Source organism: Dermacentor albipictus, chromosome 5 (genome assembly GCF_038994185.2).
Source record: "Dermacentor albipictus isolate Rhodes 1998 colony chromosome 5, USDA_Dalb.pri_finalv2, whole genome shotgun sequence".
In the NCBI taxonomy this organism is placed as follows: Eukaryota; Metazoa; Arthropoda; class Arachnida; order Ixodida; family Ixodidae; genus Dermacentor; species Dermacentor albipictus.
The window spans coordinates 40,503,048-40,515,592 of NC_091825.1; the positions used below are offsets into that span (position 1 = coordinate 40,503,048).

The 12,545-nt window shown below is 45.2% G+C and overlaps 1 protein-coding gene across 1 annotated transcript in view; it reads left to right on the forward strand.

The window, feature by feature from the left end:
- Window positions 1-849: 849 nt before the first annotated feature.
- Window positions 850-12,545, forward strand: part of LOC135896868 (N-acetyltaurine hydrolase) — a 52,844-nt gene continuing 41,148 nt past the window's right edge. The window contains exon 1 of the mRNA XM_065425371.1: window positions 850-978. Coding sequence (XP_065281443.1) covers window positions 936-978 — 43 coding nt within the window. The 5' untranslated portion in view covers window positions 850-935. The remainder of the gene's footprint in view (window positions 979-12,545) is intronic.

Below are 12,545 nucleotides of genomic sequence, written 5' to 3' on the forward strand. Positions count from 1 at the left end.
GTGTGCCTTGACTGTTCCAGTTAACGCAACACTGCTTCCTTGTGAAAACTTACAACGCAAAAGAATACAGACGCACGTAGTATACAGAGATAAAATTAGCACTTCAACAAAAGTGTTGCTGGTGCCAATGAGGGGAGGGGGATAATAATTTTCTGAAACTCATTCCAGTTGTCCCATCAAGTTGCTTCTTTTTTTTCTATCAAATTCTAACCATTTGCATTGTGATAAATAAATAACGATTTCATATGCTGGTACGTTGTTCAAATTATCTATACCACCTATGTGTGAAAACGTTGCTCATGGCCACCACAACCTGTGCATGAGCTACGTACATCTGTAAAAGACGCGGAACAGAAACGGCCCTGCGGCCAGGCATTGCTGACCGCAAACAGTCGGAATCTCTCACGCGCCGGCAGAACAACAGCATCCTGCAGGTACGTAAATTAACCTACGAAACCACGTGCACATACTTTCACGCTGTCAAAACCTGAAACTCTGGTAATTACTCGCGTGTCTGAGCACACCGCGTGCTTGTGTCGTGTTTCAGCAACACGAACTTTCAACGTGCGCGCGCTTTACGCCTTAAATACGCCTTGAATAATGGTGCTTTTCTCCATTTCTTCCGCAAATCCGACACGACATTCTTAAGGCCAGTTACCGACTGACAAAGCAAGATCTAGATTGAAAAAACTGCTCCGCAGGACTCGAACGAACTTTTCTGCGGATTTCCTCCCGTAGCGTGTTAGCCGTCGTCTGCTACGGCAGGCCCACCACCGGCGGCGCCAGCGTCGAGGCCGCGCCGAGTGGAGGAGGAGGGAAGTGAATGGCGCTACTTTGGGAGATTGAGGGGTTTTATTCTCGCCGCTAATAGGGCGGTTGTTTGCCAGCCGGCACGGGAACGCGACGCGCCGCAGACATAGAAATTTCTTTTCTCTATGCCGCAGACGCCAGGAAACATGAGAGGAAAGGCACTCACGGGTGAGTTCCACGGCGGGAGAACGCGCTGCTTCGACGGGCGCGTGCTGTGCCTTTCGCTTTGCTAGGCAACGGGGCAGGCGTGTCTTATGTTAACTTCGGAATCACGGCAGCGCAAGAACTTTATTAATCGCATCACCTATAATTAGAAGGTGAAAGGAGCGTTGCTTTAGAATTGTTGCCGAAAGTTTTGTTCCTGTTCCTGAAAAAATGTCCCAAAGATGTTTCTAATTCCTACGTAACGCCCACCGACGCCGCGGCACGCATACGCTGAAGGTCGTCCTACAATAGGTGTCCCATAATGTGCACTATGAACATCGTCATAATTAATAATTGTACCTCATCAAAAATACTCATAGAATATGGGTTATATTGAAGGCGCTCATGAACTGTGGGCACATTAAGAATGTGCGTATAATTCGAACGGGGAAGGCACAGGACTGTGTTACTTATTGTTACCTTAAGCTGTTCGAAGTCCTTGAAACCCACTTGCCTTTCAGTCATTAGAAGATCACCGCGTCATTGCTCTTTTATGTCTGTTTCCCAGGTACATATATAGTAATAACTTTCGGTGTTTGCCATTTCATGCTGATGTACGCAAATCTCGACGCTTTCATTAAGCACTTAGTTTCATGCGCATTCATGGTCAAAGGCAGGCATTTAACTCATCGCCACTACCTAGAGCTATTGCATATTGTAACGGTCTCCCGGATAACATTGAAACCATCTCCAATCGTGAAACATTCCATGATAAGCTTAACTCATTGCATGGTATTATTGTATAGCGATGTTGCACTTTGCTTTTTTTCTGTCATGTAATTACTGTTGCAGACTTTACTCAATGCCCTTCAATGGGCATGTAAGGTAATGTGAATAAATGAGTAAAACGGTAAATAATACAGAGATCTGCTTGTCAAATTGAAGGAAGACATTTGCAAAAATTATTCAATAATTTACGTGTGTTGCAAACTGCTCTGGTTCACTAGGACTGATTATTAGAAGCAAACGCATTAACGCGGAGAAAAGAGTGATGTTCAAGTGAATTTAAGAGTGATGTTTAAAAGGGAGTGATTTTAAGTGAAAGGTTTTCCTAACATGCAACTACTTCGTTCTACCGGATTTACATTTTTATGTATTTTAACAAGTGTTAATACGCAAACGCAAGAAAAGAAAGCCATTCTAAAAAGAAAAAGGACGCGAACATCACCGAACGGGTCCGTGCTTCGCAAAGAACAATCATGAATATCCCGAATTTGGTGCCTCGCGGTGGGACCCATGTAGAAATAGTAGCCATCTGACAGCCTGTTACGCGTTCCCTGTCGCGAGCTTCGCCGCGATATGTGCAGTGTAATATTATAATATATATTTCATATACATAACCTAATATATACATACTGCTATATATTATGATTATTTGACATATATATTTTTTTTGCCCTGCTGTAACCTGCCGTTTTGCTGTGCCTTCATTACCGTCACTATGGCACCTTCACACCCATCGCGACAGCGCACCCTACTTTTGCATTCCGAGGTTCTTGCTAAGTGTCGAATTGGAGTGCTGACTGCAGCGGCTTCATTTCGATACTCCTAGTACAATCAAACGTTGGTTTGCCGTGTTTCAGTCCACCTTAAACAACGTCGGGTTGACAGCAAAATGTTTCATTATGTGATTTTACGTGCCAAAACCCCCATCTGATTATCAGGCATGCCGTTGATGGGGACTCCAGAATAATTTGGACCACCAGGGGTCCTTTACCGCGCACCTACACCTAAGTACGCTGGTGTTTATGCCCGCATCTAAATGCGGCCACCGTGGGCGGGATCCGATACCGCAACCTGGTGCTTTGCGGCCCAACACCATAGACACTAAGGAACTGCGGAAGGTAAACGTCGTGACGACCGAAATTCAATTATAAATATCAATTTATTCAAGCTGCCGGCTACTCTTCCGACATGATTCCTGTCACCTCAGAAGCAAACTCAGGGAAGTGTTCTTGCCCCATTGTTGTTTCCAATTTATGTAAATGATTGAACCGCAGTGCAAATACAGAATCCGTTAAGCTATTTGAAGATCAGTGTACTGTATACAAGTGTTGCGTGATGAGCCTCGAAAATATTGCAACGTTCTCTGCTAGCAAATTAAGCGTGGTGTTGAGAATGTGACTTTGGAATTATTGGGGGAAAAACCGTACCTTTGATGATTACACCCACAAAGCAGCCTTCTTTTTTTTTTTGCTGTAACATGATTAATTATGATATCACTCAGGTAATTAAAGATAAATGTTTAGGTGCTATTCTCAATCTAGCCTATTCTTGTAAATACATATGGTTACGACCCGCCGTGGTTGCTCAGTGGCTATGGTGTTGGGCTGCTGAGCACGAGGTCGCGGGATCGTATCCCGGCCACGGCGGCCGCATTTCTATGGGGGCGAAATGCGAAAACACCCGTGTACTTAGATTTAGGTGCACGTTAAAGAACCCCAGGTGGTCAAAATTTCCGGAGTCCTCCACTATGGCGTCCCTCATAATCAGAAAGTGGGTTTGGCACGTAAAACCCCAAATATTATTATTATTACATATGGGTACGTGTGGAAAGACACAGAATAAAGAAGCTTTATACAGGTTACTTATACTGGAGCCAGATCGCCAGGCCGACACTCGCTCGTGGCAAAAGGCACAGACCCACTTCGTCGTCGTTCTCGCGGTGGCTCGTACCTTCTGCATCACTCGATGATATCGTAATAATATTATAGTTTGTTTTTCTGCATTTGTGATGCCATTATTCTTAAGAAAGGCACTCAGAAAGACGTCATTGAATCTTACGCAATTGTCCTTTACTTTCACTTAGATCACACCTGAGAAACAGTACGCCTCGGTAATTTAGGATCCATGCATTATTAAGGATACCCACTACTTGGAGATGACACAGCACAAGCCAGTCCACATTGTTTTGGGGGGAAATACAGAAGATGCCATTCCCTTAAGATGCTATAATGGCTGACAGTAATATTCTAACCGTAGCTTAACCGCCTAGTAATCCACTGTATTATTTTTACAGGCGAACACAACACCAGTACTTAAGTGTAAAACCTTTTAGCATGCGACATGCGTGACATACGCAGGAAGATGCTTTGCAACGAATTTTCGGGAGAACAAACGGCCCATTTATCCGGATTGTTTGCCAGTGGAATGCACTTTCTTATACTATTTTCACTACCATTAACATTAGGAAAGATTTTGTAAAGTTATTGTTGCAATAGCGAGCAAGTGTAATGTCCAGTACATCGCATTTTGTCAGTCGGTTGTTATTTATAAACTGATTGTGTTCTGGAACTATTTCTGTGACGTGTGCAGCGTCTTTATCTGTTTAAAATATAGTTTGTCTACAGATACCGGGACCATGTATTCTTCGCATTAGTATATGTCTCATTGGGCTCGGTACCTTATTCTGTCGTTGTTATTGCGTTGCTTTGGCGAATGGAGATGCTTATACTATTTGGCGTGTTTTCTCGTACGTGCACCTTGATTCTCATTGTAGTCATGCACTCGTGTTCGGGCTTGCTAGCCTGCAGTATTATAAAAGAAAGGATAATAATCTAGGCCGTATGCAGTAACCCCCGCGTTTTCTCGGGATGTTAGGTCACATCATCTCTGTTTACAAACTCGGTTTGCTCCTTGAGTTTATTACAGAAACCAGCGGAGTGGTAAAGTTTTTACTGCCTTTGGCCCGCTATCTCGGCACGTTATTGCATTGCTCTCCGCCCCTCCTAAAAAAAAAACAGAAACTGAGATAGTCATACTTTTCTAAGGGCATAATCACGTTGTTTCGATCACTAACTCTACCAATTATCACTTCGCTTTTGCACGAGATGAATTCGTAGAATGAATATTTTCTTGCGTAATCACTATTCTAGTGCCACTATCCTGTATGGCCCGCAGGGTCGTGTTTTGAAGTATTTAAAGATGATCTAGCCTACATGATTATTATTAATAAGGTCAGATTCCGAGCCGCATAACACAACCAAGGGCATGGCCAGCGTACTTATGGGCTGTTGATTTGACGGTGATTCTTCTTTTTTCCCGGTGTGTTTGTAAAATTCCGCATGAGAAGTGGTTTAAGCGTGGCAAAAGGCTTGAAAAATTTTGGAGGAACGTTTAGAAAAACAAGTCATTTTTTGCTAGGCTATTTTCGGGTGATCATTTGTGTGTATACTTTAGCCTTATCGAGATTTCACGTCATTAGGACAGGGCACCTTCATCATGAAAGAGAGACAGTCTTTCTTCTGCAGTTTCAAAAAAAGTGTGCCTTGTACTTTGCCAAAAAACGATCTTTCTCGTAGACGTCGGCGCGTCTGGAATCTCGCGACATTTAAAGTAGGACTCTAGTGAAAGGACACCAGGAAACGATCGCCCGAGGATGAGGAGGAGTACATATTGTTGAAGGTAAAGGAGGAGCGGTCGGCCGGGAAAGTGTGTCTCTAGCCTGCTACTCCTCAATGGGTAACGGGATGCGGGAGGCACAGGGGAAAAGGTAGGTGGCAAGTGATTACAACATGGTACATATAGCTACTAGATACATATCCAATGCGCGGATGCACGCTTTAGACACACTACATGCCCGAGTGATCTTGTCCACACAACACGTTATCGCCCAAACACGTTATGCAATGTCATTGCGTCTCACAGGTCATAAATACGAGCGTCTAAGCCATTCTCATGTAGAAAGTTACAAGAGCAATTTTATGGTGGGGTGGGCATGATGAACTCTTCTCTAGCGCCTAAAAATCCTTTCTTCCGAAAAGGGCTGTAGTCCGAGCAGTGCGAGAATGCGCACTGCTGTGGTGATCAGGATGAAGCGGGCACTTCTGACAGCACGTGCACTCCGTTGGAAAGCGTGTGAGCACTAGAGCTATTGTGCACTGTGGACGACCATTGACGCATACTGAGGCTTCATCTAGCACAATCACAACTGCGATAAAGAGAGAGAATTATGGTTGCGCGTGTTCCAATGATCTAAGTTATAAGAGACTAATTGAGACGGTTTAGTTTTGTAAGTGATGGATTACTTTTGTTTTTCCTTTGGGATTCCATTCCCAGGGCACGAGATCGAACCCCGGCCGCGCCGGCCGCATTTAGATCACAGTGGTTCCACGCTAAATAACCCTGGGTGGTCGAAATTAAAACCCCAGTCCCCCACTACGGTGTACCTCATTATGAAATAGAAGTTTTTTCATGTAAACACCAGATCCTTTTTTTTAAAAGGAAACTCTTTTTGAGCGAGTTATCATCAATTTCTCCTATCGCGTATGTGTCTAACCTCTTTCGTGGGCCGATCTCATAAATTGTGCAGACTCAATATGTGTACTCCTGCACCCACTGGTCTACATACATACGTATAGTTTATAAAGTAGGAGCTCACTCACGAAAAATGCCTGGTCATTTGCTTATGTTTCGGCTTTCGCCGCACGGCATTCGTTAGACATTTATTTATACATTTATTTGTGTATTTAAATTTTAACAAACAAACAATTATAGGACGCTTAAGCTTCGCCTTAACGCAATAAGGTTCAAAGATAAGGTTAGGTTCAAGAAGGTTCAAAGGGAAGCGTAAGACTGCTGCTTACGCTTCCCGGCAACTGCAGGTCGTGTAAACGTAACGTATACTGAAAAACGCTGGCGGCGACTGCTTTGCAAGAAGGCGAGCTTTCTGATAGAAGCGCGCCCTCTTGCATGGGCCCATTCCCTATGTTGTGCACAGCTGCGCAAAAGAAAAAAAAAGCAGTATGACTTTAGGGTATCAGTTATCGTGCCGCTCTTTTAATATTTATATCCGAGAAGATTTAACATAAAAGGCATGCACTCTTGGTTTTTCGTTTGATGACGTTTGTGGGCTCTCATTCTCGCAATTCTGAGAAATAAATTTGCCGAGAATGTAAGATAAGCTATGAACTAATTTATTGATAGAACAGTGTGACAATACAACACGCAAATACGCCATGTCTTATAACAAGCCATGTCGTGTACGTATGCTTAAATATATAACAAAATTTTGGCCCACCGACATCTCCGCCGACGCTGACACCAGATTTTCTGCGACACTACAGTCATGTATTACAGACTGCATGTATTAAAGTAATGTAGTAGTGACTGTGCTACCTCCAGGCTATTATTAAAGTGGAATGCTGTCCTAGAAAATGCATCGCTCTCCCTTATTGACCTTCTCGAAGAACACTGCAAAGAACAACTTATGATAATCTCTGATCAACTCGACAGCATAATGTTAACTGCACCGAAAAGAAGAGACCTTAAACAATTCGTCCAAACTAAGGGGGGGAAATTACTAGATAAATACCAGCGCAAAGATATGAGAGCTGCAGATCCACCCAAAGAAACTTATGTAACCCCTGCAGCACGTAGCCGCACCGACAGTCCTACAGGCGAGCATCCAGAGCACTGCAGCAATGCAGTAGACATATCCCATAGTCTATATATACGCCCCGAAGAAGTTGATCTCCTGAAACGTGGTCTAACGTCTTGTCCGACGAACAACGCAGTAAACGAATACGAACTCCACAAAGACATAACAGAGATTTCACGACGCATGCGCATAAAGGAGTTCTTTTTAGGTAGACCAGATGTAGAAAAAGAAGACAGAGACTCTATTAGACCACCTAGCACGTGGACACCGAAAACCGAACAGTGCCCAGACCTCGATTTATACTTGAAACTGATATCAAAGGAAATTCTAGAGTCAACGAGGAATTGCCGGAATCGCACAAATTTGACCCCCGTTCAACACCAAATCCTTAGAGAACTTGCGAAAAGGAATGATATTGTAATAAAACCAGCAGACAAAGGCGGCAGTACCGTTATCTGGCCTATAGATAAGTACAAGAATGAGGCCTCTAAACAACTGAGCAACCACACCCATTACAGCAAACTCGACTCTAACCCAACTTCAGATTACAGCAATATTGTGATGAGCACAATAGCGGAGCTCCTGTCCAGGGAACTAATCACGCAACCTGAATATCGCTTAATGATACCCAAGAACAAAACAGCAGGCCGCTTTTATCTTCTTCCTAGAATACATAAAGTTCCGGTTAAAGAAATATTTACAGCAGAAATCCCACGTCGGCCTATTGTGTCTAATAAAAACACACCTACGGAGTTACTGTCTAAATTCTTAAATCACCACCTGTGAAACATATCCACCACCCTCCCATCTTTCGTTCAAGACGCGCCGCACTTCCTCCGAATTATCGACGGCATCAACGCCAACCAAATCCTTTCTGACCGCGCTATTCTATTCACTTTGGATGTTTCTGCCCTTTACACGAACATTCCCATGAGTGAAGGAATTGAAGCAGTTTCTAGATCCCTCGCAATCAATCCCCATGCGCACGCTCCTGAAGTTTACTTATCGCTCCTTAGGTTAGTTCTCACGCTCAACTATTTCGAATTCGATTCTATACACTACCTGCAAATTTTCGGCACTAGCATGGGTACGCCATTCGCTCCCACGTATGCGAACATCTTCATGGGACAGCTTGAAGCAGACCTGCTGAAATTCTACCCGTTAAAACTCCACACCTATCTTCGTTACATTGACGACATATTTATAACATGGGAACACGGCACAAGCGCCTTAACCAATTTAATTAGCCATTTCAATCGCTTTCACCCGAGTATTAAATTTACGGCTCACCACTCTCCTAGTCAGATCAACTTCCTGGACACGACTGTCTACATAGAAAACGGAAAACTGAGAATGACACTTTACCGGAAGCCTACAGATAGCCAGCAATATTTAGACTACAAGTGTCATCACCCGCGACATTGCAAGCAAGGAATTTTCGTTGGACAAGCAAAACGTATAAGAAGAATCTGCAGTGAAGACCACGATTATATCCACCACCTAAATGACCTTAAAACAACGCTAGCAGAAAGGAACTATCCCCAAGTAGCTCTCGATAGAGCTTAAGATGCCGCGTCAAGATTGGAGAGACAGTCGGAATTGGCGAAGAGACAGCTGCCCACATTAGAATCTGACAGACCGCCGGCCTTTATAACAAAATATTCTAATGCACTCCAAAACGTAAACAACATCCTAAGAAAATACCACCCAATATTATCAAGTAACGAGCGTCTGCGAAAAGCGTTCCCGGATGCACCCAGGGTTACCTATTGCCGAAACGAGAACATTAAAGACATGTTAGTTCATGCAAATATCAGCAAACACCATTCTCCCGTAATAAAAGCATGTTGTCGCCCTTGGTGCAAAACCTGCAGGCATCTTCAAAGTGACATTAAAATTAAAAGGACCGCAAATAGTTATACGCATGAAGTCAAATCTAGCTTCACTTGTACAAGTTCAGATGTGATTTATATGCTTGTAGTTCCTTCTGTAAGAAACAATATATCGGTGAAAGAGGACAGTCAATGAACGTCAGATTAAACGGACATCGCGCGGACACAGCTGAAAAGCTTCCCAAAGCCGTCGCCGAGCATTTCAACCAACCAGGTCATAACTATGACGAACTTAAACTCTACATCTTACAGTCAAATTTCCGTTCTGAACGAGAAAGAAAATACAGAGAACCATACCTTATCCATAAGTTCAAGACATTGCAACCAATAGGCATAAACGTTTCAAAGGGAGCTTTAGAACCTATTCGCTATGCTAAACTTCAAGCTATAGGCAACAACACTTAGTTTGATTTCTTGGCGTATCCCCCCCCCTTTCTTTTCTTTTTCCTTTCCGTTCTTTTTTTTCTGTCCGCCGCCGTGTCAGTCGCCTTTCATACGCCGGCTAACGCGCGTTCATTGACAGGCCGGGGGGGGGGGGGAGCGGGGGAGGGGTTGTGCCCTGGCTTTGACCTTGTACACAGCGTTCCTTTACTCTCAATTCGCCACGCTAACACATTTTCCCTCGTTTGCGCATCCTCCCGCCTCACACCCTCTCCCCTTTAGAAGAACCCCACCTATAGATACTGTGACGAGGAAAGCATACCTCGTCTTGAAGAAGACAAATCCACTTGTTGAAACGTCGGCTCCTGCATTCACCTTGTTCACGTTTTGCTCATCGTCTTGAATTTCCATCTCCCGCCTTCCCCGTCTTTTCTCTCAATTTGCACAAAGCCACTCAGCAGAACGCAACCGAGAACATTGATGCGATTGCGGAGTGCGTTCATACAGGAAGCGGAATGTAGAACACTGCATACGTTCCCTTAGGAAGCCGATTTAGTGGAGCATCAGGGTGTGTCTAGTTACTTTCTTTATAGCTGTGCCAAGCTGTGCGCATGTTAATGGTGACTCCGGAAGGCGCGCTTCTTAGATGAGCGAAATCAATGCATTCTCTGCATCCACCGGTGCACGTGAAATGTATGCGGAGTCGAGCGTAAGCAAAGCTCTGCAAATACAGTAAAAGCTCGTTAATTCGAACCGCAAGGGGAAGCCGCTTCAGTTCGAAATAACGAAAGTTCGAACTAACTAAAGTGAAGGAGAGCAACAGTACACTGCGATTTGGAAGCAGTAGGGCATGTCAGAAATTTGGCGTGTCAGAAAGTGATGGCGTGTGCCGCGGGCACACGCCATCTTCAAGTCGAAGCTCTGGGTCCGACTGTGCCACACCACCGATGTCCACCGAAACGAACGTTAGCCGAGGCTTAACACTATCACAATGATTCGCAACGGCCGATACCTCCTAAGCTGAAAACAGAGGTGCACAACCAATGAAGACTGCCGAGACAAAGACGCTGAACATGTGAAGGTGGCGAAGGCCCTGACTCGTTGGTTCTTGATTGCAAGCGCAGCTGCGACGTACTTGATTCGCTGTGTTTTGGCGCTTGCCGTGCCATCTCCGCACAACATTAGCAGCCGTACAAGATTTGCAAAGCCTCCGAGATCCGCAACGGGCAAGAAGTCTTGGAGATTACGTAGAACGGAGAGGCGGCAGCCGCCACTGCCTTCTGGCTGACCCCGCGTCGGTTAGATTTTTTCCCGATTTTGCCTTCTGTCGCCGTTCTCTCCGTTTCGGAGGCAATACAGCCTTGTGTGTAGGCAGTAGGCGCTTTTCTCTGGCCGTGTGTCAGGTGAGCGTAGTTCGAATTATCCGTGAGGGAACCTTCTGGCGTTCGAATTAACGGACTTTTTTATACATAGACTTCTGTAGAGCTTCGCCGGACCAAATCGTACAGTTCGAATTATCCATAAATTCGAATTATTGAAGTTCGAATTAACGAGCTTTCACTGTACTGCCTAATTTCGGGCACAAAAGACCGATACTATTAACCGTTACACGACGGACGTTTTTCCCCTCCAATGGAGCGCCTGATAATAAAATTGTAGTGTGGCATGTAAAACCCGGCAAACGGTTGAAAACAAAACACCTCGTGACGCGTTAAAAATGTGTACCGATCCCGAAGGTAGTGCTGAAATATTCTGAAGTAGGAAACGTGAAAAATGCCTCAATATGTATGTATGTATGTATGTATGTATGTATGTATGTATGTATGTATGTATGTATGTATGTATCTATGTATGTACTTCTCAATCACTATGACCTTAATAATTTTGACTTGTTTGATTGTTCATATCACTATATTCGCAAGTTATACACAGTGATGTAGAGCTCTGAGACTTCTACTACTTAACATAGGTTTTATTACAAACTTTGTCTCGCCTTTCTAATCCATAACCATATCGAATTGTTTCATCTGGTTGTATGTAACTGTTTGTAACAAGTTCATTTCTATATTGTTTTTTTCCTGTACATTGTGGGGACTGCGTAGCCCATTTCGTTGCAGCGCCATAGCGCAGCACGTTTTGGGCATAGGAGCCGAGCGCGGCGAGGTCGCTTTCGAACTTCGCGCGCGCGGTCCACCGCTTTCCCTCTCTCTTATTCCTCCGAGGCCGCTGAACGGCAGCGGGACCGTAAAACACTTGCTGCCGTCCGCCCCCGAACGGTCCAGGGGCTCACCCGATTGGTCTGTTTGGGCGGGAACCCGCGTTCCCTCTCTCCTGGCGACTCAAGTCGACCGAGGAGCGGCAACGCGGGGAGAAGCTCTCGGACAGCGAAACGGTGCGTACTGACTTCCCATTCTCCCGGTCATCCCTTTGGTTGGCCGGTCTCGCCGAAGGTCCTCGACCCGAGGCGGTTGCGTACCTATTCGCTGCTCCTGTTCTGAAGGCTACGCCAAAGAGACGCGGCTCACTTGACGTGCGCGGTCGTACTGCGCCGAGTCGCCCTCGGAGGCTACCCCGAGCTGAAAGAACGTTGCCCTGGTAGCACGGTCGTTGGGAGCCATCCTCCCGTATAGCGGCCTGCTACCGCGTTTTGAGATAGCTGAGTGTCACCCCTTGACTTGCGGGAGCTTCGGCTCATGAGCCCCGCGCCGAAACGGGTGTATACAGATATCCGGAACGCAAAGGTGGTCGTACAATAAACGCCTTCCTTGTACTCTGGGCCTTCTCCTTGCGGCGCTCTGTTTCGCTCCCATAGGAGACCGAACGAGCGTCCGCTTCGGGCACACGCTACACACGCGGCTGAGCTGATCGTCCCCCTGAGG